Source organism: Rhinatrema bivittatum, chromosome 9 (genome assembly GCF_901001135.1).
Source record: "Rhinatrema bivittatum chromosome 9, aRhiBiv1.1, whole genome shotgun sequence".
Classification (NCBI taxonomy): Eukaryota; Metazoa; Chordata; class Amphibia; order Gymnophiona; family Rhinatrematidae; genus Rhinatrema; species Rhinatrema bivittatum.
In genome coordinates this window covers 73,261,043-73,288,967 of record NC_042623.1, presented here as the reverse complement: position 1 = coordinate 73,288,967, position 27,925 = coordinate 73,261,043, and the positions used below count along the sequence as shown (strand labels likewise).

Here is a 27,925-nt window from a genome sequence, read left to right as displayed (position 1 = left end):
AGTGACCAGCTTTATGTGTGGGCATGTTTATAATTTGCTTGAATCCTAGTGATTTCATGGCTTCCAGGAAGGAGGAGCAACTAGGTGTAAGGGGTGTTGTGTTGACATGGAAATTAAAGTCTCCTAGGATAATAGCTGGGGAGCCGATGGAAATATTTTTAGCTATATATTCGATGAGAGACGAAGGGTTATTGTTAAGAGTTCCAGGGGGAGCGTAAATAAGGCAAATTTGTAGAGAAGGGGCTTTGAACAGGCCAATTTCTAATTTAGCTGGGGGGGGGATGGGTTGGAGTGTGAGTTTGAGTCGTTTGTTGGTGGCTAAGAGAATGCCTCCACCTTTCTTTTTTAATCGGGGGATGGAGACTATATCGTATATATTGTTAGGGAGCTGGTTGAGGAGAACATTGTCAGTGTCTTTTAACCATGTTTCTGTTATTGCACAGATGTCTGGTGTTTCGTCAGAGAGGATGTCGTTGAGTATAGAAGTTTTTTTGTTTAAAGATTGTGCATTGAAGAGGATGAGTGTGAGTGCTGTGAGGCCAATGATTTGAGTGAGTGGTGGGGAGATCATGGTTGTGTGAATGCTTTTGAGGTATGATCGTTGTCGAATGGTGTGAGGAGTAGAAGGTCTGTATCCATGGTATCTGAGTGTTGGAATGTTTAGCATTTTAGGGCTGCTCAGAAAATAGAGAGTGTGTATTTGAGTGTTTATGTATTGTGTAATGTGAGGTAGTCTTTTGTGTTAAGTGTAGCAGTCAGTAGAATGTGGTAGATGAGGGCTGAAAAAGTGGAGGATGTTGGGAAGTAAAGTAGCTTACTTATGATTCAGGGAGAAAGGGGGAGGGAGGAGGGAAGTAAGGAGGGGTTTGAGTACAAATGAATACAGATATGCAAGTAATACAGATATGCAATACAGATGATACAGATATGCAAGTATAATAGGTAAATACGACAAGTAAGTGGCTTTAAGTACTGTTATTACTAACATCATCTAGGTTACATCAAATCAGCACTTGCCTCTAAAAGACTGCAACCAAAGTGGGTTTTTTTTTTTTTTTTTTTTAAATAGTTTTTAAATAGTTCAATACAAGCTCACGTGCATGAAATCTGCATGCAGTACTTGATAAGAGGCTGAAAAACACAATGACAAAAAAAGTGATCTGTATAGGTAGCAGAGGTTCTAAGCCATGAGATATCCCAGGCTGACATTGGCTGTCAGTATAATATGGTAAATAGTACAGTAAGTATATGAAAACGGGCAAAAAACATGAATTTGGCTGATAAAGTGACTCAAAGTAGCTCAGAAACAAAATGACAATCAAAAAAAGTGACCTGTAGATGTAGCAGAGGTTCTAAGCCATGAGATACCACAGACTCCCACTGGCTGTTAGCTTGTACTGTACTATTTACTATATTATACTAACATACATGAAAACCTGCATGCGGTAAGAACATGCCATAGTGGGTCAGACCAAGGGTCCATCAAGCCCACCATCCTGTTTCCAACAGTGGCCAATCCAGGCCATAAGAACTTGGCAAGTACCCAAAAACTAAGTCTATTCCATGTTATTGTTGCTAGTAATAGCAGTGGCTATTTTCTAAGTCAACTTAATTAATAGCAGGTAATGGACTTCTCCTCCAAGAACTTATCCAATCCTTTTTTAAACACAGCTATACTAACTGCACTAACCACATCTTCTGGCAACAAATGCCAGAGTTTAATTGTGCGTTGAGTGAAAAAGAACTTTCTCCCATTAGTTTTAAATGGTCCACATGCTAACTTCATGGAGTGCCCCCTAGTCTTTCTATTATCTGAAAGAGTAAATAACAGATTCATATCTACCCATTCTAGACCTCTCATGATTTTAAACACCTCTATCATATCCTCCCTCAGCCGTCTCTTCTCCAAGCTGAAAAGTCCTAACCTCTTTAGTCTTTCCTCATAGGGGAGCTGTTCCATTCCCCTTATTTTGGTCGCCCTTCTCTGTACCTTCTCCATTGCAACTATATCTTTTTTGAGATGTGGCGACCAGAATTGTACACCGTGCAAGGTGCAGTCTCACCATGGAGCGATACAGAGGCATTATGACACTTTCTGTTTTATTCATCATTCCCTTTCTAATAATTCCCAACATTTTGTTTGCTTTTTTGACTGCCGCAGCACACTGAACCGACAATTTCAATGTGTTATCCACTATGACGCGTAGATTTCTTTCTTGGGTGGTAGCACCTATGTAACTATAGCATGGGTTATTTTTCCCTATATGCATCACCTTGCACTTACCCACATTAAATTTCATCTGCCATTTGGATGCCCAATTTTCCAGTTTTACAAGGTCTTCCTGCAATTTATCATAATCTGCTTGTGATTTAACTACTCTGAAAAATTTTGTATCATCTGCAAATTTAATTACCTCACTCTTCGTATTTCTTTCCAGATCATTTATAAATATATTGAAACGTAAGGGTCCCAATACAGATCCCTGAGGCACTCCACTGCCCACTCCCTTCCACTGAGAAAATTGTCCATTTAATCCTACTCTCTGTTTCCTGTCTTTTAGCCAGTTTGTAATCCACGAAAGGACACCGCCACCTATCCCATGACTTTTTACTTTTCCTAGAAGCCTCTCATGAGGAACTTTGTCAAACGCCTTCTGAAAATCCAAGTATATAAGAACATGCCATACTGGGTCAGACCAAGGGTCCATCAAGCTCAGCATCCTGTTCCAACAGTGGCCAATCCAGGCCATAAGAACCTGGCAAGTACCCAAAAACTAAGCCTATTCCATGTTACCATTGCTATTACTAGCAATGGTAACAGTTCACCTTTATCCACATGTTTATTAACTTCTTGATAAGTGGCTCAAAATGACTCAAAAACACAATGACAATCAAAAGAAGTGATCTGTATATGTAGTAGAGGCTGCAAGCCATGAGATACAAAGGTGGAAAGGATCAATGTGTGGAGAGCGACAAAGAAAGGGCAGAAATATTAAATGAATACTTCAGTCTGTGTTCACTAAAGAGGACCCTGGAGAAGGACTGTCGCTAGTTAATAAGAAACTGGAGGGAAGAGGAGTAGATGTAACTCCATTTACAGTAGAAAATGTATGGGAAGAGCTGGAGAAACTGAAAGTGGACAAAGTCATGGGGCCTGATGAGGTTCATCCCAGGATATTGAGGGAGCTCAGAGATGTGCTGGTGGGTCTGCTGTGTGACCTGTTCAATAGATCCCTAGAAACGGGAGTGGTGCCGAATGATTGGAGAAGAGCGGTGGTGGTCCCGCTTCACAAGAGTGGGAACAGAGAAGAGGCTAGTAACTGCAGACCAGTTAGCCTCACTTCGGTGGTGGGAAAAGTAATGGAGTCACTGTTGAAAGAGAGAATAGTGAAATATCTACAGTCGGGAGAATTGCTGGACCAGAGGCAGCATGGATTCACCAGGGGAAGATCCTGTCAGACAAATCTGATTGACTTTTTTGACTGGGTAACCAAGGAATTGGATCGAGGAAGAGCACTCGATGTCATCTACATGGATTTTAGCAAAGCTTTTGATACAGTCCCGCACAGGAGACTGGTGAATAAAATGAGAAGCTTAGGAGTGAGTGTTGAGGTGGGGTGGGGGGGGGGGGGGGGGGGGAGGCTGATGTGCACGGAACAGGAGAGAGTCCTTGGGGTGATAGTGTCTAATGATCTGAAATCGGCGAAACAATGTGACAAGGCGATAGCTAAAGCCAGAAGAATGCTGGGCTGCATAGAGAGAGGAATATAGAGTAAGAAAAGGGAAGTAATTATCCCCTTGTACAGGTCCTTGGTGAGGCCTCACCTGGAGTACTGTGTTCAGTTCTGGAGACCGTATCTCCAAAGAGACATAGACAAGATGGAGGCAGTCCAGAGAAGGGTGACCAGAAAGGTGGATGGTCTTCATCGAATGACTTATGAGGAAAGATTGAAGAATCTAAATATGTACACCCTGGAGGAAAGGAGTAGCAGAGGTGATATGATACAGACTTTCAGATACTTGAAAGGTTTTAATTTATTTATTTATTTATTTGATGAGTTTTATATACCATTATTCGGTTGAGCCATCATAACGGTTTACAAAAGTATACATTATCTTGTAACTGAGCATTAGTAAGAACAGAAACAGATTCTTAACAGATGGGTTGCAATACAAACCATTAAACAATATCAGAGAAATGGATATCAAGTCCAGAATGAATTATTAATAGGATAGAGGGGGAGGGCATGCAGGTACAGGGAGAAAGGGGTGAATTATGTGGTAAACAATTGGGAGTTCTGTTGAGAGTCGGGATGATCCAAAGACAATAACAAACCTATTCCGTCAGAAAAAAAAACAGCAGAACCAGGGAGCAAGACTCAGAACCAATGTCAGGAAGTATTTCTTCACGGAGAGGGTGGTAGATGCCTGGAATGCCCTTCCGGAGGAAGTGGTGAAGACCAGAACTGTGAAGGACTTCAAAGGGCGTGGGATAAACACTGTGGATCCCTAAAGTCTAGAGGACGTGAATGAAGAGTGGGTGGCTCGTGGGAATGACTGCTACTGCCTGGAGATAATACCCTTATTCAATAAACATACTCACGGTTAATGCGACTCCAACATTGCTCTAAGCTCCAACGGCAAGAGGAAATGTGGAAAAAAGGATTTGCATTCACAAAAAAGTGGGGAGTAGCTTGCTTGTTACGGCGGTTACTACCCCAAACCAAATAAGCCTGATACTTCACTTTCAATGCATATCCATCATGTCTCTCTGCTTCAATGGCAGGGGAGAAAGACCAATACATCACGCATTTCAGCATAGCTCTCTACTTCAACGGCAGGCGAGAAAGACTGAAACTTCACTTTCAATGCATATCCAGCATAACTCCGCTTCAACGGCAGGGAGAATGAAGAAAAGTGGATCTATATACAGACAACAACCAACAAGGACTGAATTACTTAGTCTGGGTTAACAAATAAGCATGGGTGTAGCTTGCTTATTGCGGTGGTTACTACCCCTTACTAATTAAGCTAGATATTTCACTTAGATGGAGTTCCAACACTGCTCTCTACATTAATGGTGGGGTTGGAAGTGAAATAGAACCAAAAGGATACTAAGAGCCAAGAGAAACAGATAAGTATGAGGGAAAAAAAAAGTGTGAAGCTTGCTGGGCAGACTGGATGGGCCATTTGGTCGTCTTCTGTCATCATTTCTATGTTTCTAAGTAGACACTGAAAGTCAGCATAATGCAGGAAAAATGTGCAGAACAAGTACACATGCACAAAAACATGCACTCGGTGGTTCTAGGGTTTTTTCAATATTTTTAGGGAAACTGTAAGAGCGGGAGTGTGTAAAATTATCAGAAATTGAAGGTTGGCAAAAATGATTAAAAGTAAGGAAGTTTAAACTTGTGATAATTTTTACCAGTTGTGCAAGCATTTATAGTTTTCAAATGCACAAAAAAGTTCACTCAGGTCATTTTATCATCACATAAACTCACATTCTTTAGAGAGAAATGCCCAGATAATATTAGTCTCTTTTCATTTGTCAGCATGCATTGTTTTGTCTTTAGTAACAGAGGGTCAACAAAAAGTCTGATTTGTATTCACATCTTTTACAAAAAAAAAAAGCAGGAAGCATGCTGTCCATAGATTTTTTTAAACGTGTTTATTTCATTCTTTATTACAGCCAATTTAGAAATACACACACATTACAAAAATAAAACTGCTTATGGAATTCTAACATCGTTATTTCAAAACACATCTCGAGGTGCTTAAAATGTCTACAACATAAGAACATAAGAAAATGCCATACTAGGTCAGACCAAGGGTCCATCAAGCCCAGCATCCTGTTTCCAACAGTGGCCAATCCAGGTCATAAGAACCTGGCAAGTACCCAAAAACTGTCTGTTCCATGTTACCATTGCTAATGGCAGTGGCTATTCTCTAAGGGGTAGATTTTATAAATTTACGCGCGCGCGTACCTTTGTTCGTGCACCAGGCGTGAACAAAAGTACGCTGGATTTTACAAGATACGTGCGTAGCCGCGCGTATCCTACAAAATCCGGGGTCGGCGTGCGCAAGGGGGTGCACATTTTGTGCAACTGGCGCGCACTGCCTGTTCCCTCCTCCTCCCCTCACCTTCCCCTCCCTTCCCCTACCTAACCCACCCCCCCGGCCCTATCTAACCCCCCCCCACCTTTATTGGCAGATTTACGCCTGCTGGCGAGCCATCACCCGACCCGGGGGCTGGTCCGGAGGCCTCGACCATGCCCCCGGGCCGGCGCCATGCCCCGGCCCCACCCCGAATCACCCCCGGACACACCCCAGACATGCCCCTCCTGCCCCTTTTACAACGCCCCGGGACTTGCGCGCGCAGGGCTTATAAAATCTGGCCCTAAGTGAACTTAATAGCAGTTTTCAGTTATGCAAAACAAAAATTTAAAAATATACAAAACTGTACTGTTTTACAAAATGTGTGCTCACTTTTACAGACTTTGCAGTTGATAAGCCTCATTTGATCTTTAGCGACGTTTGACCTAACTAGTTGGCTTAGAGCCATCTAGGGGTCCTAGGCATTTTTTGATAGAACTGATCAGATACATAACCTTATTTACGTCCTCATTACAAAGTCCTAATAGCTCTATTATACAGTCTGTCAGCACCAATATGTTAACATTTCTAGCCGCGGTCGCCCGCAGCTGGCTCCTGCCTACTTGGCCGCAACGCCGGGTCTGGCGTCGGAGTCACGGCGGCGGTGGAAAGACGTCCCCGGGGAAGGCCCAAAACCTCCCCAGGCTGAGCAGGCCCTCCCGGGCAGCTCGGCACGGGAGATGCGCGCTCTGAGCTCCCCTCTTCAGCATCAGGCCAGCCCTCTCCAAGTTCAGCGGGCTGGCCTCCCCTAGGCGCGTGGCCACGCCTCCTCCAGGTTCTTAAAGGGGCCTGATCACCAATTGGCTACAGCTGCAGTATTTCCTAAGGAGGATATAGGGAAGCTTCCTCTTCCTGTGCTTTGACTTGGCAACAGGTCTGCTCATTTGTGTGAGTCTCCTGGTTCTTCTTCGAGCCTTCCTCCTGCTTCAGATCTCGACTGACCTCTGGCACTCGACTCGGACTGGCAAGCGGCGAACTCCTGGCACTTGACTCGGACTGGCAAGTGGTGATACTCTGACGCTTGACTGTAGACTGGCTAGCAGCGACTCTCAGGTACCTGACCTTGGACCAGACTTCGAATCTTCCCTCTAAGGGCCCGCCTAAGTCCCAGCGGTCTGGGTCCCTACTGGCTCCTCCCAGGGGGCAGCGGGCTTCCAGTGGCGAAGATCCAGTCGTCCCTTGCTCTATCTTTCTGAACCTTCGACCTCTCAAAGGCCCACCTAAGTCCCAGCGGTCCGGGTCTCTACGGGCTCCTCCCGGAGGGAGCACGGACTTCCAAGGTTGAAGACTCGACCGCTTCCCGCGTGATCCAGCCTCGCCACCCAACGAAGGAAACTGAGGAGCAGCAGCCTCAGAAAGTACCAACCCCTCACTGGGTTAAGGGTCCACACCTCCTTAAACTACAGAACACAATACACTTATTTATTTATTTAAGATTGTTTGTTTGTATACCGCTTTTTCAATAAAAATTTTGCAAAACGGTTCACATACTGGTACATACACAATATAAAAATAGAATAAAAATAAAAAGTTAAATGAGAATTAAAATAAAATAAAAGCTAAGAATTAAACTTCATCAAAATAACAATACAGTTCAAATCAAATATAAATACAGTTCACAGGTATTGATGGAAGTGGAAAATCAGGTGCTTTCTTGTGTTTGGGTATTAAAGGCTTGTTGAAAGAGATTTTTTTTTAGAGGTTTTTTGAATTCTTTTGTGTTTGAAATTTGTCGAAGTGTGTTAGGTAAGTTGTTCCAAATTAATTGGCCTGCAACGGAGAAAGCTCTTTTTCTGATGATGTCTAGCCTTGCAAGGCGGACCGAAGGGACATCTAGTAGGTTTTTGTTCAGTGTTCTTAAGTGTCTTGTAGGTTTATAAATTCGCAAAGTGGAACAAAGCCAAGTTGTAGGATTGTGTATGAGTGAGCGGATGATAGATAAAGTTTTGTATTGAATTCTGAATTTAATGGGAAGCCAATGAAGAGAAAACACAATAGGGGTTATGGTTTTTGAGTGAGACACCAGATAGAACACACGCAGCTGAATTTTGGATTAGTTGGAGAGGTCGGATGGCTGTATCAGGAAGACCCAAGTAGAGTGCATTACAGTAGTCAAGTCCAGAGAAAATCAAAGATTGGAGAACCATGCGAAAATCTTGATGAAAGAGCAGAGGATGGAGGCATATGTAATTTAAAAAAATACTTTTTTTTACTATTTCAGAAATGTTTTGATAGGGAAAGAGCCAAGTTTATTAGCACCCCAAGACTGCGTGCCTGAGTTGAAATAGGGATAGAGAAGCTGTTTAGAGAAAGATGAGGAGGACCGCTTATGACATGCTTGAGAGAGTCTATCGCAAACTGCTTGTTAGTTTTTGACTTTTCACATGCCAGCACCATTTCAGACACTTGTGATATTTTCGCCCCGGTATTTCCAAGATACACACATCGCAGACGTTGAGTAGGACACCTTGCCAACATTTTTTTTATAATGCAGTGCACCGTTGATCGTATGAGTGAATTAAATATGCTTTTACCGTAAAGCACATGTGTGCGATGTCTTTCGTGGATTACAAACTGGTTAAAAGACAGGAAACAGAGAGTAGGATTAAATGGTCAATTTTCTCAGTGGAAAAGGGTAAACAGTGGAGTGCCTCAGGGATCTGTACTTGGACCGGTGCATTTCAATATATATATATATATATATATATAAATGATCTGGAAAGGAATATGATGAGTGAGGTTATCAAATTTGCAGATGATACAAAATTATTCAGAGTAGATAAATCACAAGCGGATTGCGATACATTACAGGAGGACCTTGCAAGACTGGAAGATTGGACATCCAAATGGCAGATGAAATTTAACGTGGACAAGTGCAAGGTGTTGCATATAGGGAAAACTAACCCTTGCTGTAGTTACACGATGATAGGTTCCATATTAGGAGCTACTACCCAGGAAAAAGATCTAGGCATCATAGTGGGTAATACATTAAAATTGTCGGCTCAGTGAGCTGCAGCAGTCAAAAAGCAAACAATGTTAGGAATTATTAGGAAGGGAATGGTTAATAAAATGGAAAATATCATAATTCCTCTATATCGCTCCATGGTGAGACCACACCTTGAATACTGTGTACAATTCTGATCGCCGCATCTCAAAAAAGATATAGTTGCGATGGAGAAGGTACAGAGAAGAGCAACCAAAATGATAAAGGGGATGGAACAGCTCCCCTGTGAGGAGAGGCTGAAGAGGTTAGGGCTGTTCTGCTTGGAGAAGAGATGGCTGAGGGGGGATATGATAGAGGTCTTTAAGATCATGAGAGGTCTTGAACGAGTAGATGTGAATCTGTTATTTACACTTTCGAATAATATAAGGACGAATTCCATGAAGTTAGCAAGTAGCACATTTAAGACTAATGGGAGAAAATTATTTTTCACTCAACGCTCAACTAAGCTCTGGAATTTGTTGCCAGAGGATGTGGTTAGTGCAGTTAGTGTAGCTGGGTTCAAAAAAGGTTTGGATAAGTTCTTGGAGAATAAGTCCATTAACAGCTATTAATCAAGTTTACTTAGGGAATAGCCACTGCTATTAATTGCATCAGTAGCATGGGATCTTCTTAGTGTTTGGGTAATTGCCAGGTTCTTGTGGCCTGGTTTGGCCTCTGTTGGAAACAGGATGCTGGGCTTGATGGACCCTCGGTCTGACCCAGCATGGCAATTTCTTATGTTCCTAAAATACATGTGTAACGTTAAAACAGAGAAGGCTTCTGAAAATCGCAAGGCTCTAAAATACACAGCCAATTGGGTTTGCATAAGACAGTTTGTCTTTTATTAGGAGCTTTTTTTTTCCTGTTTCACTATTCTGCTAATATAAAACATACAGCAAAATTTTAAAAAATATTAATAGATGTACCATCTGCTTTTCATATTTGGAAAAGACCCAAAAATAAAAACTTACTTGGATGTTGAGAATCATGCTCTTTTAATGCATTTATATTTTGCAGGGCCTTGTGCTTATGACTTGCGTGTGTCATATACACTTATACTTTTTATTTTGTTTTTGTAAATGCTTTTTCTTCCTGTAATAAGCATGTTCTATTTAGATTTGTAAATATTTCTCTTCTTGAACTGTGAAACAAAAACATATAATGGTATAAAAACCTATTACCCATGGCCTGTTTTATTATTATGCTGTATTGTAAAAAACAAACTTAAGAATGCTTACATTGCTGGCTTAAATGTTTGAGCCAGCAATGTATTCTCATCCTATATTTTAATACAAACAACTTCTGATTAATATTAAAAATAGAAGTGAATGCTGATTGGCTGAGTGGCGGGGAAACAGACATGGTTTGACCTGGAAGTGACCATGGCCACCGGTGAAAAGTTTTGACATTTATTTAGGCCTTTTAACTACTAATGTTGTAACAACCTCTCTCTCATCAACACTCTCTTGCCCCCACAGCGAAACAAACACAGTAAAAATGGCTTTGATCTAATTCCTTCTCTATAATCTCTAGTAGTTCTGCTGTTTTAGTCTCCATTTCCTCCAGCTGTGCCTCACTCTGCTCCAATGGGAATTGATTAAGCAGCTCCCCCCCCCCCCCCCCCCCCCCAGTCACTTCCCCACAGCTACTCTGTTTCCTTCCAATTTATCTTACTTGCATGCCTGGTGAGCCTGGAGTCCCCACCCACCCTACTGTCACGGTCTCTACCTTCAGTGCCCTATAGGTTCAGTGTCTCTCCAGGGAACCTAGGAAATGTCCACTGCTTTCTTGTCTTTGTTACTCCAGCCAAAACACTTGGGTTTGTCCCTCTTCCAACTGATTGAGGCAGAACACTTAAAAAAAAAATATTTGACATCACAACTACTATATATGCTATGTGCAAAAACAATTAAGACCAATTTCCTTTGCTTTTCTACAGCAGTACATAATAATTGGGTTTAGTCCCTCATCCAATTGATGGAGGCAGAGAACATTCTTTTTTTTTTCTCTGACATCACTATTGCATATGTGTATTACAGTGATAGTTGAAGCCAGTATTATTCGCCTCCAGCTGATGGAAGAAATACTGATTGAGCAGTAGTATTATAATCTTGTTGGCCTGATCATTTTATTTGAAACATTCATTTTGTTTGGGCCATGCACCTGTAATTTTTACAGAGTAGGAATGCAAAATTTGCATATGCTCCCATTCCCATTGAAGAGTTTTTAGGATCCATTAAGAAACTTTTACATCTTCACTACTTTTCTTTTCTCAGTGGTAAGAACAATTAGCTTCCTTGAATGCTGAAAGGTAAGGCTAAAGGGCATTCTATAGGCCAATATTTTATCAGTTATGCTCCCTATGGCAGCAACAGCTGTGGCAAATAGGACAGCTGCACTGCAACAGAAAGGTTTGCACTGCATTAAATCATGGAGAATAAATTATAATATATGTAAAAATAAGGTAATTATGGCCTTGAATAAGTTCCAAAGTAATTAAAAGAACAGTTATATAGCTACCCTAATTGTTAGAATCAACAATTTCATCTGTTTTTAGAACAGAGGCCTTTTTGAAAATAGCTCTCTTAGCATTGCACAGCTGTATATAAGCAAAACTCACATCTTATCTGTTTGTGAAACCAGAACTTTATGAAATATGGTATTGATCTTATAAGATGTCATCCTTTCCACTAGTGTTTGCGCACAGAAGTTTTCAGATGCCTTAATTTGTTTTCTGGACGAAGGATTAGATGTTTTATCTCCTGCAATAACGAATCCTCAGGAGCATTTAGCATAGTATCTATGTAAACTACTAGGAGCTTTAAAGTCTCATGGGAAATTATTTAAAAGAAGAACCCCCCCCCCCCTACTATTTATGCAATAGATTGTTCTATTGTAGACATTGAGGAATATGAGGAGAGCAGTTTGTGTCTCTGATAGAAATGGAAGATTCTTATAAGCAGACACAAGTTTTTTCTATAATGGATAAAGAAGTGCTTACAGCATTTTTCCTTAAGGCTGGCAGAATCTAAATTAGTAGAGAGCCATGACTGTGGGTATAAATGGTATCTCTCAGATCCCATTTTATGGAAGCCAATAGGCAGCCACCCTTAAGAATATTACAAAAAATGATTCCTCTTACCCGCATACCTGCAGTGCCTGAATGTAATCCATTCTGAAGTGCCAAAAAGCAGATATAAATAAAATAAACCATGGATCAGTGGGTCTTACATTTATTCTATTATAAAGAATTACAGAACATCACCATGTAAAAAAATCAAAACAAAACAAAAAAACCAGCAGTGCTATGTTGAAAGCATTATGTCAGATTTCATTCAAAGAATACATTTATTTAGGTGATTTGATACTATTGTAGCAATTTTCAAAAGTACATTTAACATGGGAAAAACCTGGCAATTTTCAAAACCCCACTGATATGGGTAAAATGCATTTACACATGTAAATCTCAGTTTTAAGCATGTAAATACTTTTGAAAATCAGGTCTTAGAATTTATTCAGTATTTTTAGTGACTCCAACAAAAGACAGAACATGCAGACTCAATTCTGAATTTAGAAGGGAAGTGAACTAAAATTGCTTACCTCATATTTTTTTAATTGAAATTCACCATTCAGTAATGCTAACAGATATATTTTCATATTCCAATAACAGAAGCTCTCTGTGAAGATCACTTTGTGCAAGTGCAATGATCTTGCATAAAAGCATCACTTTCAATTGTTAGAATTGAGAATAGAATGAATTTGCATCATACCACTTTTTTCTGCATCTGAAGAATAAAGCAAAGAGATTCTGTGACAATGCTGCTGCAGAGCATATATAATCAAGCAAGGTGTACTGCTGCAATCATTCATTACTGGTAGGCGATATATAAATTTATTATATAGACAAACCTATAATCAGTGGATATCCATTGTCACAAAACATTTCCTGCACTTCATATTGAGTGAGGTTAGAATTTTCAAGCTGATTTCCAAAGCCAAAATCTTCTATATACAGGTGAGCAGGAGCTCCTTTAGGAAATGTATCAGTCCTAATCCCAATTAGCAAGATACAAAGATGATGCAGTTTTTCTGTGGAAGCAAGGCATGAGGCATCAAGAGAATAGTTACAGTATTGCAGACTTGGCCAAAGGGAAACTTGAAGTCTGTTTCCCTCCAAGGCCCCTTAATGGGTCATATTTTAACAAAAATAAATAAAACTAAGGGCACTGGTTTGGTTCAGGTGGCTTTATTATACACATCTAATGGAATTGAGGTTTGATCAACTTCTAAAATGTGTAGAAGTCAGAGATCTTCTAATCCAAGACATATTATTGTACAACCAATTTCCAATTTTATCGTACAACCTGACTCTAAAGAGGTTAAGTTTAGTCAAAGGCTTTTTATCGTTGCTGCTATCCATGATATAAGCAAAGTATTATAATAATAAAAGATCACTTTCTTTGCATATATTAATGTTTGGCATTCTTTTGAATCATTTTGCAAAGCTTCATCAAACTCTCTTAGCAGTTCAAATATTTCTGCAATTTTAGCTTCTCTACAAAAAGACTAGTAAAAGGTTTTAAACATGTAATTAAATTTGGATGCAGGTATCAGTAATATGTTACAAAGGCAGAGTCAAGGAAATTCTGTTACTTGATAGGAGTTAGAGCCCAAGCACTACCTAAAGGGCCTTTTTAGCCACTGTGGATGCGAATTTGTTCATGAACACTTCAGTAACAATGCCTTTTGATCCTATTAAAAGGATAATGATTAAAGTACTTATCAAAAACATTAACAAGATGTTTTTTAAATTAATCTGCCAATACAAATTCAATTAATCCAGCTCATTCTACTTAACCAAACGTAATCTTTACTTTTACTTTATTTAAAACATTTATGAATCGCTTTATCCAGATTTACAAAATTGCTCAAAGCAATGTACAAAAGATACAAACTACATCACACACATATTAAAACATGATTTAACAAATAAAAACATAACCATAAACTCTGGTACTGTTTCAACCTTCTACCTTCCCTACCTGTTTTCCGCAGGAACATTCAGACATTCCAGTAGCCAAATTCTCAACCCCGAGTACTCAACAACCAGATTTTCAAACCTTTACAAAATTTCATCAGATCGTTCTCTTGTAGTTCATTCCATAACTTTGGAATTGCAGAAGAGAAGGCCCAATTTTGAATGTGAACATGTTTGTAAACTTTCACTCTTTGCAGCTAAAATTGAGATCTTAAATTCATTCTTCGTTCTGGACCGATATCTATGATGAGGTGGACACACACTTTTCATTACTTTGACTAAACATTTGAATTTATACCATTGACTTATTGAAAGCCAATATAATTTCAAAAGTAACAGGGCTGCTGATGTATGATGAGGCAGCCTAAAACTAAATGAGCTGCCTCATTATGTATAACCTGCAATCTTCTAATAATTTTTCCTGGTACCCCGAGATACAATGCATTGCAGTTATTGAATTATGATCCAATATCTCCGTAATCAAAATCTTACTGAGATATTTAGAGATCTCAATTTTTTTCCAGAAAGTCTGAATAATTAATTTATTTTGGAGTATAAAATGTTTAGGCAACAACCAAACCAACCATGAACTGGATGAGGGACTAAACCCAATCATTCTGTACTAGTGTAGCAGAAATAAAGGAAAGGAAATTATCAGGTAAGTCTAAATGTCTCCATTCTCTGCCTCCATCCATTGGAAGACTTTCTGTTGGTGTAGCAGAATTTCTTATTTTAAGCAAATTTTATTTTTAATATTCATAGAGTTAGAGCAACTACATCTTCAGATCTTGGCCATGCTCCTGCCAGAGGGATAGTGAAGAGAGAGCCCTTTCTTTACTAAGCTCCCTAACTCACAGTAGAAATAAAAAAGATGTCCCAAAACATGTGTACAATAAGGATAAAGACATGAATGGTGAAAAACATGATGAAGGACAATATATAAGCCAAATATTGACAGAGGGGCCAAGCGTATACGTAGTGACAATGGAGATAGTGTAGATCCTTCGGCACCCCTTTTCAGTACAATCCATAATGATCCCATCCAAAGGAAACCGGTATATCAGGTTTTTCAATAAATACAGTGAGAGACTGTTTCCCCAATAGGGTAAGATTCAAAACCTTACTGTTTTCCAAGTGATAAATTTGGCAAAACATCCTGCTAGTGACTAAATGATTTTTGACAAAGAACTCTTGTAGCCATGATATTGAAAAAATCCTGTCACTGTACTGCCTGCTCGAGCAAGCGCACAGCAACAGATAGCAGCTCAGACTGCTCAGTCTCACAGCAGGGACAAGTGATTGAGCAAGCTTTTCAAACCTGTGTCTAATCTGAAACAGGGAGCAAAATGTCCCTGTACAATCATTGAAAAGCAGATTCCCATTGATTCCACTATTGAAGGAGGCTTATTTTTAACTGTTGAGCTGGTTGTGACCACCATTTTAAAAACCGCCCGCACTGAACAAGCTTCAGCCTAGACTCATTTGCATGTTACAAATGATTCCCCTTCTCATTTGTCCATGGCCAAGCACTCCAATAACAGGCAGTCTCTCCAGTATCCTCTTCTTATTCACCTGAATTTTTCAAATGTTTACATGAGGTCTTCTGTGCCCTGCACAAAAAAATGAGTTTGAGGAAACACCATTATCTGAATCCCTGTGGCAGTATGAAATCCAGTCTCTTCCTTCCTTCACTCTAATAAAGCAAGATTTAGAAAGTGTATCTCATCTTTTAGATCCTTTTAATGAGGATATTGGAAATTGTGCAGGAGACAGTGATTATGATGGCCTGGAAGAAGGGGAAGAAGAAGCAGAACTTTGTGTTCTCTGAGGATGACATTTCTGCACTGATACCACAAGTCGTTTATGCACTCTGACAGAATGTAGGACAGAAGAAACTCCGGACTGGGACCCTATAATTAAGGGTAACCAGAAAACCTTCGCCATCCTTTCCTTTCCATTCCAAAAGTGAGAACATGGTTTTATCCAAATGGGTATCACCAGACGCGGGTTTAAAACACACAAAGAGACTAGCAGCGGCTTATTAAAGAGATGGTCGATATGATTTCAAAAGTCACTCAGTGAAATCTCATCCTAATATCTTCCAAAGGAGTAAAGAAGATATGCCCTCCTTTTGAGAGCAGTGATACCGCATTGTAGTATGAATTTAGCACTATCGTCATCACCTATTGTGCCCTTAAATTATATTGTTATCAAAAATCTAATTTTGAAAACAGTCTTTTTAATAGCTATCACTTCAGCAAGGCGATTATCTAAATTGCATTCATTGTCATATAGAGAGCACCTTATACAGATAAACACTGGTGAAGGTACAGAGAAGGGCAAGGAATGGTTCCCCTATGAGAGAGGCTAAAGAGGTTAGGGCTATTCAACTTGGAGAAGAGACAGCTGAGGGGGGAATATGATAGAGGTCTATAAAATCATGAAAGGACTTAAATGGATAAATTTGAATTGATCATTTACTCTTTCAGATAATACAAGATCTAAGGGCATTCCATTAAGTTAGCAAGTAGCATATTTAAAACAAATTAGAGAAAATTCTTTTTCACTCAACACACAATTAAGCTCTGGAATTCATTGCCAGAGGATGTGGTTAAGGCAATTAGTTTAGTTGGATTTAAAAAAGGTTTGGATAAGTTCCTAGAGAAGTCCATAAACTGCTATTTATCATGTTGATTTAGGGAATAGCCACTGCTTATTACCAGCATCAGTAGCATAGGATCTATTTAATGTTCCAGGTACTTGTATCCTGGATTGGACATTGTTGGAAACAGGATGCTGGGCTTGATGGATCCTCGGTCTGACCCACGGGCCAATACAGTACAGTGCGCTCCGGAACGCACTGTTAGCCGGCATTTGGAAATGCATGTTGATGGCCCTATTAGGTATTCCCGTGTGATTCAGTAAGCAAAATGTGCAGCCAAGCCGCACATTTTGCTTTCAGAAACTAGCACCTACCCAAAGGTAGGTGCTAGTTTCTGCCGGTACCGGGAAAGTGCACAGAAAAGTAGTAAAAACTGCTTTTCTGTGCACCCTCCGACTTAATATCATAGCGATATTGTCGGAGGTCCCAAAAGTTTAAAAAAGTAAAAAATTTTAAGGAGGAAGTGACGTCATCGAGACTGATGGCAGCCTAAACCCGAGTCTCCTCCGATGCCTGACAGTATCTATGTCCATCAAACCCCCTAGCGGGACATTCGAGGCGTCAATTATCATTTTTCTGCTCTCGGACCAGTAGCAGATGATGACCAGACGAAAAACCTGCGATTTAAAGAAGTATTCGTATCACAAATTGGCGCTAGAAGGAGAGCCTCAGGAACCCAACATGGCGGATGCACACGAGGCCGCTACGACTCCGGCGGACAGCCGGGCGGATTCGCCGCCAGGCTCACTTGAACTACCTACTAAATCCGAAATGCGGGGCTGGTTTGAAGAACTGAAAAAAGATATAGCGACCAATACAGCGGATATAAAGACCTCGATCGAAGAATTGCGTGGGGATATCGCAGAACATGGGCGGCGCATCTTTGAAGTGGAGACCCGAGCGGAAGCTAACAGTGATGGGCTGAAAACCGCGCGGGAGCAACTAACCACTTTACACAATGAGATGGAACACCTCCAAGATAAAGTAGAAGACCTTGAAATTAGGTCCCGACGCCAAAATCTACGCTTTCGTGGTGTTCCTGAGCTTCCTGACTACGCTGACAGTGCAGCAGTGGTCGCACAGATAAGCGTGATGCTGCTTACTGCAGGTGAGGCGGACAAAGCTGCGATCTCAGATGCAGAGATTAAATTAGTCCGGGCGCAACGAGTGCTGTGCCCACAGAACTCGAATGTACCTAAAGACATTATAGCCTGTTATTTTGACTTTGGCCTCAAGGAAAGAATCGCTAGCATAGTGAGAAGGCAGTCCTCGTGGCAATGGGAAGGGCACGAGATTATGGTTTTTATTGATCTCGCCCCGTCCACAATTAAGAAAAGAAGGGACTTTCAACCTATAACCAGCCTGCTCCGCAAGGAAAGTGTTCGTTATCGCTGGCTGTTCCCGTTTGGGATCAGCTTCGCCATTAAGGGGGAGATGCACAGGGTGCGGACCCTAGCGGAAGCTTCCCAAATTCTCAAAGAGGCGGGCTATTCAGATTGCGCCGGATTAGCAGGCCCTCCACCATCTCTTGCACGTAAGGATGAACCGCCACGATGGCAAAGGGTGATTCGGGGAGACCGAAGGCTGCGCCGCCAAATGGCTACCGAACCCCACGGATGATACTCTACCAGCTAGGGAATTCCTTCGGAGTTAATCTTCTTTTCTCAGAGATGGAGCGTTGACTTGGCACAGAATGATGCAGCATACTTTATGGGCGTTTGTCTAGCAGCTTAAATGAGACAGCTGCATGGAGCGGTGCCTGTGTCTATCTTTAGGTTTCAAAGTTTTATATGTTACTGAATACTTCTTTACTTGGCTAGCGGATGCTGGCTCTTTTTGTGCTTTATAGAGGGGAGCCTTAAGGCTCAGTTTGATGCTTATATTTTATTCTGTAAGATGTCGGGTTGAAGGCAAAGGTTGGAATGACTGTTTCCTCCATTATACACGTAGTATTGTCCTCGAGAGAGGAACATGCTGCGGTGGGGTTGGGAAAGCAGGAGGGGGAGGGGACTGAGGTGGGTAACGGTATTTATGCTTTATTTTTCTGTACGAGGGTTAAGCAACAGTTGCAGATCAGAGGGAAGCATGGATCCAATGCATAGTGGGATGCAGGGGCCTATCCTAATGGCTTTTCTAATCAAACATTATGGCGAATATGACCATTTGGTCCCTTAACGTCAAGGGGTTGAACTCGCCACTTAAGAGGCAGTCTTTATTTTCTGACTTAGCCTACCATAAGGTCATGATTGGGATGGTTCAAGAAACACATTTAAAAAAGAGGTACGAACGTTTACTTCAAAATAAGATTTATACCAGGCAATATTGGGCGGCCAGGCCTTTGTCCCACAAATATCTTGGGGTCAGAATATTAATTCATAGAGATCTCATGTATGAAGAATTGGCCTGCTATTCTGACCCCGAGGGTAGATATCTTATGCTAATTATTGCTATAGGAGGGGTAAAATATTCCTTGTTAAGCGTCTGTGCTCCCAACAGTGCCCAAGGAGCTTACCTTGACCGCTTATCTAAGCTTATTGATCAATGTGCGGAAGGCCACTTGCTAATAGGGGGCGACTTTAATTTGACCTCTAATCCTAGATTGGATAACTCCCATGGGAATACACAAACTAAGAAGAAGGATCGGCAGTGCTTTCATAGCTTTCTTCGCCGGTACAGTTTAATTGATATATGGCGGGTGTGGCATCCCAATAGAAGGGGCTATACCTTTTTTTCTAAGGTTCATAAAACATATTCTAGAATAGACTATTTACTGGTCGCAAAGAGCTGCTCTAATTATGTTAGTGCTCCGACGATAGGGGTTACCACTTGGTCGGATCACAGCCCAGTATCTTTACAGATAGTTTTTTCTGCTATGGATAAAGGCATCCGATTCTGGAAGCTTAACGATAGTTTGCTGGCGGATGCTGACTACTGCGACCTTTTAAACTCGAATATTCAGGAATATTTGCAGCTTAATGAGACCCCGGACATGGCTCCGTCCACGCTGTGGGATTGCCTGAAAGCAGTAATTAGGGGCAGGCTCATTGCCAGGGGTGCCCACATGAAACGTCAGAGACAGAGAGCTAAGACCGAAATTATAGGGCAGTTACAAAGGCTGGAACTATTACATTCTACGTCCGGCAATAAATGCCTTTTGGCAAAAATGGACAAATTACGCATGCAATTGGTGGAACTAGAGGCGGCCCAAGTAGCGTTTGGTCTGGAGCGGGCCAAACAGGCCTTTTACGAGGGTGGGAATCGGGCTGGCAGATATTTAGCACGGAAATTAAAGGCCCAACAATCTGTGCTTAATATAGTCAAGTTGAAGGATGAACAGGGGAACATAATTACCTCTAATACTGATATTCGACAAAGGTTTTTGCGATTTTATTCAGCTCTATATGCTAATAACCCTACTATTGACCCTGGAGAGATCGATCGCTATCTGTCGTCTGTACAGCTTCCCCAGATACCCCCGGATGCTCAAAAATATCTAACCCGGGATATCACGGCGGCGGAGGTAATGTGGGCTATACGGGCTCTGAAGCTGGGTAAGTCCCCTGGCTTGGACGGCTTCACGGCCATTTTTTACAAGAAATTTGCCGCCACAATAGCCCCAACGCTAGTAAAGCTATTTAACTCTTTGCAAGGCCAAGGTTCTCTATCTAGAGAGGCGAATCTGGCGGGGGTGACACTTCTGGCCAAGCCGGGGAGAGACCCTACTTTATGCGGGTCCTACCGCCCCATATCCTTAATAAACTTGGACATGAAGTTACTAGCAAAAATCCTGGCCCATAGGCTGAACACTTTTCTACCTGACTTAATCCATCAAGATCAGTCTGGTTTCATTCCGGGACGCATGGCGTCGGATAATGTCCGGAAGGCTGTGGGCGCTATGGGGTGGGCGAGATCTCAGCAAATCCCCATGACACTCCTGGCTATCGACGCTGAGAAAGCCTTTGACTATGTGCATTGGCCCTTCTTATTTCAGACACTGCAGCGTTATCAATTGGGGGATAGATTTATCACCTGGATCCGCAAACTCTATGAGGCACCCACAGCGTGTCTAAAAATTAATGGGGGGTACTCCTCATCTTTCGCTGTGCGGAGGGGGACGAGACAGGGTTGCCCCCTCTCCCCATTATTGTTTGCGCTTTATTTGGAACCCTTCGCCCAAAAAATCAGGAGTAATCCCTTACTTTCAGGGATACAGGTTGGTGGCTTCTCCTCCAAGCTTTCATTATTCGCAGATGACATACTATTTACCATTACTGATCCTATAGCATCGCTGCGGGAAGTCTCCACTGAACTCACTACATTCAGTTCTGTTTCGGGGTTCACCGTTAACTGGGACAAATCCGAATTGCTCAACGTGTCCTTACCCCTGGGAATGGCGGAACAGATACAGCAGAGTTTCCCTTTTAAATGGGCTCGGCAAAAATTGAAATATCTGGGGGTTTATTTGGGGGTGAGTGATAGCTTGTTCCAATTAAACTACCCGCCTTTAATGGCAAAACTTTATAAGGATCTCGAAGAGTGGGACCGCTACCATATATCTTGGTTAGGGAGGTTGGCGGTGGTTAAAATGAATATTCTTCCTCGGGTATTGTATTTACTGCAAACTTTGCCTATTGTGGTCCCAGTTAAGCTTCTGGATAAATGGCAGAACAGATTGAATAAATATTTGTGGAAAGGAAGGAGAGCTCGTATTGCGAAGCAGACTCTATATTTGCCCCGGCTGCAGGGCGGTTTGGGGATGCCTAATTTAGCTCGATATCAGGGTGCAGCTCTGCTCAAAGCAGCTATAGAATGGCATAAAGTTAACCCTAGCAAGCCCTGGGTACAGTTGGAGCAGGCAATCATAGGGGATATGCCCATCACTGCGCTTCTGTGGCAGAGGCGGGTTACATGGCCCCAGAGCGGGCAACTACCTGATACGGTGGAGGTCACTCTATCGCTCTGGGAGTATTGGCGAAAACATTTAGTGGGTATGCAACAATTCTTCAACAGCACTCATTTATTCCACCATAAGGCATTTAGGCCTGCTGGACACCCTTTGGCTTTTTCCCATTGGATTTCTAGTGGGATCACGCAATTTGTTCATGTGTGGGCACCTGGAGGGCTAATCCCATTCCAGACGCTGTGTGCTCGCCATCAGCTGGCACCCACAGATTTGTTTCAATACTTACAGATACGTCACTTTTGCAATAGTAATCAGGTTGCCAATGATTTGATAAAAGGAATGTCCACATTTGAAAGCATGTGTCGACATGCTAATAAGGTGGATAAACATATTTCTAACATATATGGTTTGTTGAGTAGTGGTTTCTCCATCTCTGCATCCCACGTCCGGGCTTGGCAAAAGGACTTACAATGTGACTGGAACAGGGAGGACTGGTTGCGGGTGTTTCAAGGATTGCGAAAAGGCTTAATCTCTGCTAAACATATCGAGAATGGATATAAACTGTTCTTTCGCTGGTATATTACACCTGCCCAGCTACAACACATGCGGCCGAGCTCTTCCGGACAATGCTGGAAGAACTGTGGGGGAAAAGGAACATTTTTTCATTTATGGTGGACTTGTCCTAGGATTCGGGCTCTGTGGATCTTGATTTCTGCCTGGCTTACATCTATATTACGTATTACAGTACGACTGACTCCGTCCCAGGCGCTGCTGAATGAAGACCTCAAAGACATTTATAGGTTTCATAATTACTTTATTAAGTACGTGGTTACAGCGACCAGATGCCTCATTGCACAATTGTGGAAAGACACGAAGGTGCCCACCCTGTTGATGGTACAGGCGGAGGTACGAAACATGCATAACCTTGGGCGAATCACTGCCTATAAGAATAAGTCGGTACATAACTTTTCCAGGACATGGGGACTCTATGATAGATGGATGCAAAATAATATGGGAGGCTGGTAACATGAGATGCTACCGTTAAGCTGTGATTTTGTCCTGAGCTACGGGGCCTCATTTTTGGCGTTGATACTCAGCCTACCTTCCCTTGTCTTGTTCCTGTCTGTAATTGTGCATTGATATCACTACATACTGTTTGTTGGACAACAGTGGTACACCTCAGTGGGGGGGAGGAGGGAGGGGAATTCAGGGTTAAAAACTTATTATGGCGACGTGTTCTTGATGATGGTGTTGATTTTCACATCTCATATTTGTTTCTGTACGTGTTCTGTTTACTTATGCTAGTGGAATTTTGTATAGGCTGTGGATAAGTGGCCAATAAAAAGTTATAAATTAAAAAAGTAAAAAATTTTAAAAAAAAAATTTTAAATGGGCCCGCGGCTGTTGGGTCGAAAACCGGACGCTCAATTTTGCCGGCGGCCGGTTTCCAAGCCTGTGGCTGTCAGCCGGCTTGAGAACCGACCTGGCAAAATTGAGCGTCAGCTGTCAAACCCACTGACAGCCGCCGCTTCTGTCAAAAAAGAGGCGCTAGGGACGCACTAGTGGCCCTAGCGCCTCTTTTTACTGCCGGGCCTAATTTAAATAATTTAAGATACTGTATCGTGCACACAGGAGAGTGGCCTGTGCGCGCGCCGGGAGAGCAGGCGTTCGCCCGCTCTCCCACGATTTTACTGTATTGGCCTGCCAATAATGTAACTTCTTTGTTCTTTTAACAAAGATTCTATAATAATTCACAGATACTTTCCTTTTTGCCAAAGGAATATTGTCTTTCCATTTAAATCAATCCATGAGTTTTCCAATATTTGCAAAAGAAGAATGTCAAAGGAAAAATACATCTATAAAGTTACTAGATGCAAGATGAATAATAAATATTTAGATGTGACCAATTCATTTTGCAAATCAGATAGGCTATTTGTTTTGTTTGGACCACACAATGGGGAAGTAGCGCCCAAATGAACGATAGCAATGTGGCTAAAAGAGACAATTGCCTGAGCATATGTTTTAAAAAGGAGAAAAAGTACCAGAAGTAATAAAAGCATACTCTTGAAGGGCACATTCCTCATCTTGGACAGAATTAAGTGCAGCTGACATTTGTAAAGCAGCTATGTGGTCCTGTTTACATACGTTTTCAAGACGAGCCCTATCATTAGCCAGACCAGCACTATGGAATTCATTGCCACTGGAAACAAGATTACAGAGAGATCTAAAACTCTTTAAAAAAAAAGTTTGAAAACATGGCTTTTCAAGAAAGCATTCTACAATGAGAATGGAGATTCTGAAGTCTAAATGAACAAGCTAAAGTCACCAAATACCACACCTATACCTATACATTATCATTTTTACTTAACATTATAATAGAATAACTTAAGAAAACTATAGTACAAAGTGCAATGATTGTATGGTTTTTTCCTATTTACCATTAAAAAGGACAAGATCCAGATCACACAACATTTACCTTATATTATGAATACTTGTTACCGATAAATATTATGGCACATTGTTAGTAAAAATTTCACCAAATATATATTTACGTGCCTCATTGAAAAAACCGTTGTGATGGTGCTTTACTAAACGACGGTATAGAAAATATTTTAAATAAATAAATAAGTTGAATGTTTTCACAAAGGCATACTCTGCCGTGGACCAAGCGTCTTGAAATTGGGACTAATATCCTTTCACCCATTGTAGTTGTGCTTTGATATTTTACCAAGAGTTCTTGACTGTATCAGAAAGACGAGGAAGAAAAAATTAAACTTACCTGATAATTTTTTCTTCTTTATTTCTGCTACACTGGTCCAGAAACTCACCCTAGATGAAAAACAAAATTTCAAAGAAAAGTTCATGAGAAGACATTTTTAGAATTTCTAAGTTTAATTAAAAGGAAGTTTTAATGATCAGTTCAGCAGTGTTATATATGTATAAGCTTTGACAGAAGTTTACTGGTCTTAACTGCTTCTACACATAGCATATGTAATTTTAGTAATGTCAAATATAAATAGTCCTCTGCCTCAATTGCCTGGAAGAGGGTCAACCCCAAGTGTTCTGGAATGGTGTAGCAAAAATAAATGAAAGAAAATTATCAGGTAAGTTTAATTTTTTCAGTTCTCTTTGATCTTGGAGTACTTTGGTTTATACCATGCACTGTCAGGCCACAGAGCTTTGGCTGGTGTAATAGTTGCAGTGGACATCCCTCTCTCAACACAGTAGGTATTCTTAGTAAATTGTCAATAATAGAGTGATTGAGTTGAGGGTTGGTGCTAGAATAAAATTATTAAAAGAATCATGTTAAGAGTTTATTGATCCAACAGTTTGGCTAAAATTATTTTATTCAAGCCTCTACTTAGTAGCTATATTGGATCTTCATGCTTGTTACTGATTAGCAGTGAAACATTAATGTACATCTTTAACAGAAACATGTAAGTTTTTCTGCATTTTTGATTTTCTAATAAAATTGTACAATTGCAGTTTCAGCTTGCCAAAGTGTGGCAAAGGAAAACCAGCACTTATACGACGACATACTATAGAAGATAGAAGTGAATTGATATCTTGTATTGAGACTGGAAATTACGCAAAAGCAGCAAGGATTGCAGCTGGTAAATAGATTCATGTTTGTAATCAAAACTAAAACTCCGTATTCAGTGATTATATTTTTGTGGAAGATATTCAAAAGTGTGTGTGTGTATTATGTGTGTGTGTGTGTGTGTGTGTGTGTGTGTGTATGTATGTGTATATATATATGATTATCGATAGGCTGTTATGCCAATAGTTCCTATTCTGCAGATATTGTATATAATTCACAAAATGTTGAACTAGCACAAGTGTGAAATTTTTGAGCAGTATTGCCAAGGCTTTATAAACCATGTTATATACATTGTCATCTTTTTATACATATCAATCATTTGTAGCAGTCTTTTTATGTTGTACACCACCTTAAGCAATTTTTGAAACTTGGGAAATGGTTTATAAATACATTATAAATATACATTTGTCAATCAATTTACTCATGTTTCATAAATGTTGGAACCATCACATTTCTCCATTTAGTTCTCACCACAGAATTTATGGCGGAGAAAGGGCTCTTGTGCTAATTCAGTCATTTTTTTTGTGCTTCCATGTGTATAATAAATATGCTGTTTGTCTGTCTCAGTCGCAAGTCATAGAATAAATTATGCATAAGTAGAAACTTGGAAGTATAACTGATTGACTAGTCTTCCTACATAGAGAACAGATGAAAAATCTATGGGATTGAGTTAAGACATTTGATTGATTCTCTAAGCGAGCATGACTATTACTTATTTCTGTAATATCACTAGATATATTCACAGTTTGTGAGGCAAAAGTAGACCTTTTTGTTCCACCAAATCTCATTAAAATCATATGGATGCATTATTATATCTGTTTTATGGGCATTTTTCTTTTAAGATCATATTAAAGAAACATTTGAACCCAGAAAACTCAACTGATTAGATTGAAATGCTCAGTGAGGGTGTTTGGCACTGAAACATTGTACTATATAACTTCCAAAGGAGAAAAAATTCTTTGTGTATTCTTTTTTTTTTTTTTTCTATTTGAAGCTTGACATGTACCAAAGAAATCCTTGTTTGATCCTTGACTACATTCCAAGCACTTGCATACTAAATAGAGTATGGGGTACTCGAAGTGGTTGAAGTCCATTGTGTACACAACATATAAAAACAAGGCTTTCGTCTTGCTATACCAGACCAGGTAGGTCCATATAAGTGGGCTTTATCTTCCTAACAGATGGAGGCAAAGCACACCGAATTCTTCTGTGACATCATTATCACTACTAAGAGGTAGTGCAGCACACAGAAATCTAGTACTTTCTGCCTCCAGTAAATAGTAGATCTCGCTGGTGATGCAACAGGATTTTAGACAGCACTTTTACAGGTTGAGGGCCAGGCCACATGTGTTCCCAGTACAGCGAGCACGCCTAAGGGGTTCACAGTCCCAGAGAAGTCTAGGTTGAACCATGGGGAAGGAGGGAGGTAAAGTCTTCTGAAAGACATAAAATAAAATCTAGGGTTCTCTAATAAAGCAGGCTAAAGGCTCCAGGAAAAGAACAAAAATTAATGGGGATAAAGGGCAACCCAGTTCAGTCCCTCTCTCTAGCAGGAACTTTTGTGACTCAATTAACTTTGGACAGTGGGAGCCTCATATAAACAGGGAGATCCATTTTAACATGTTTGTGGCAAAGTTCATTCTTTTCAGAACAAACAAAAAAGGCTACTCTACATGATCAAACGCTTTCTTTGCATCCAGAGATAGAAAGAGGGAGTCCAGATTTCGCACTCCAGCCTTGTACACTAGATATATTACCCGCCTGATATTTTCCAACCCTTTACATCCTGAGATAAATCCTTTCTGGTCTTTATGAATTAATTTGAACAAATATTTGGCAATTCAGTTAGCCAAAATATTTGCAATTATTTTATCATCATAGTTCAGAAGTGAGATCAGTCTGTAGGAACTACATTTTGGTGGGCGTTTCCACTTCTTTTGGAATCACTGATATGGAAGCTAACAATCATATACCTCCTTAGAATTCCATTATACATCTTTACCAATTTGGGCAAACAATTGAGGCAAACTTATAATTATTTAGGATAAAGCCATCCTGTCCTGGGGATTTCCCAGTACTTAAAGACTTGAAGGTCTATTCTATTTCAAAATGTGAGATTTCCAATTCAAGGGATTTAGATTCATCTATTTTTAGAAAGTCTAGCTGAACCCAATTCAGAAATCACCTTTTCTGGCCTCTAGACATGCGAGTAAAGTTTACCGTAAAAAGAGGCAAAAGCCTCCGCAGTGTTTTTAGGATTATTTACCAGCATTCCACCCTCCTCCCTCAATTTCTTTAACATATCTATTTGTCACTAAAGCATTGTCTACGAGCTAGTAGCCTACCCATTTTATTTCCTTGGTTGTAGAATTTCTGGTGGTTATACCATATAGAAGTCACTATCTTCCGATCTATATCCTTGTTGAAAATGCCTTGCTTGTGAATCTGTGTCCACCTCAAAGAATCTGAGGGATAGCTTGAATATTATGCACCCAGAGCTTTAATTTCCTACCTGAGCCTCTTCCCTCCTTTTTTTGATTAACAGCACTCTTCAGGGCAGTCATATGCCCTCTAACCACCCCCTT

General features: G+C 40.7%; 1 protein-coding gene across 9 annotated transcripts in view; it reads left to right on the top strand.

The window, feature by feature from the left end:
• The window catches only part of BRD1 (bromodomain containing 1), a 569,207-nt gene that overhangs the window by 419,548 nt on the left and 121,734 nt on the right, over window positions 1–27,925 (top strand). For all 9 annotated transcript variants that reach the window (XR_003858664.1, XR_003858665.1, XM_029616229.1 and 6 more), the window contains one exon: window positions 25,226–25,353. Coding sequence is in view for 7 of the 9 variants with exons in the window: in XM_029616229.1 (XP_029472089.1) it covers window positions 25,226–25,353 (128 nt within the window). In the remaining 2 variants the exon portion in view is untranslated. Of the gene's footprint in view, window positions 1–25,225; window positions 25,354–27,925 lie in introns of those variants that run through there.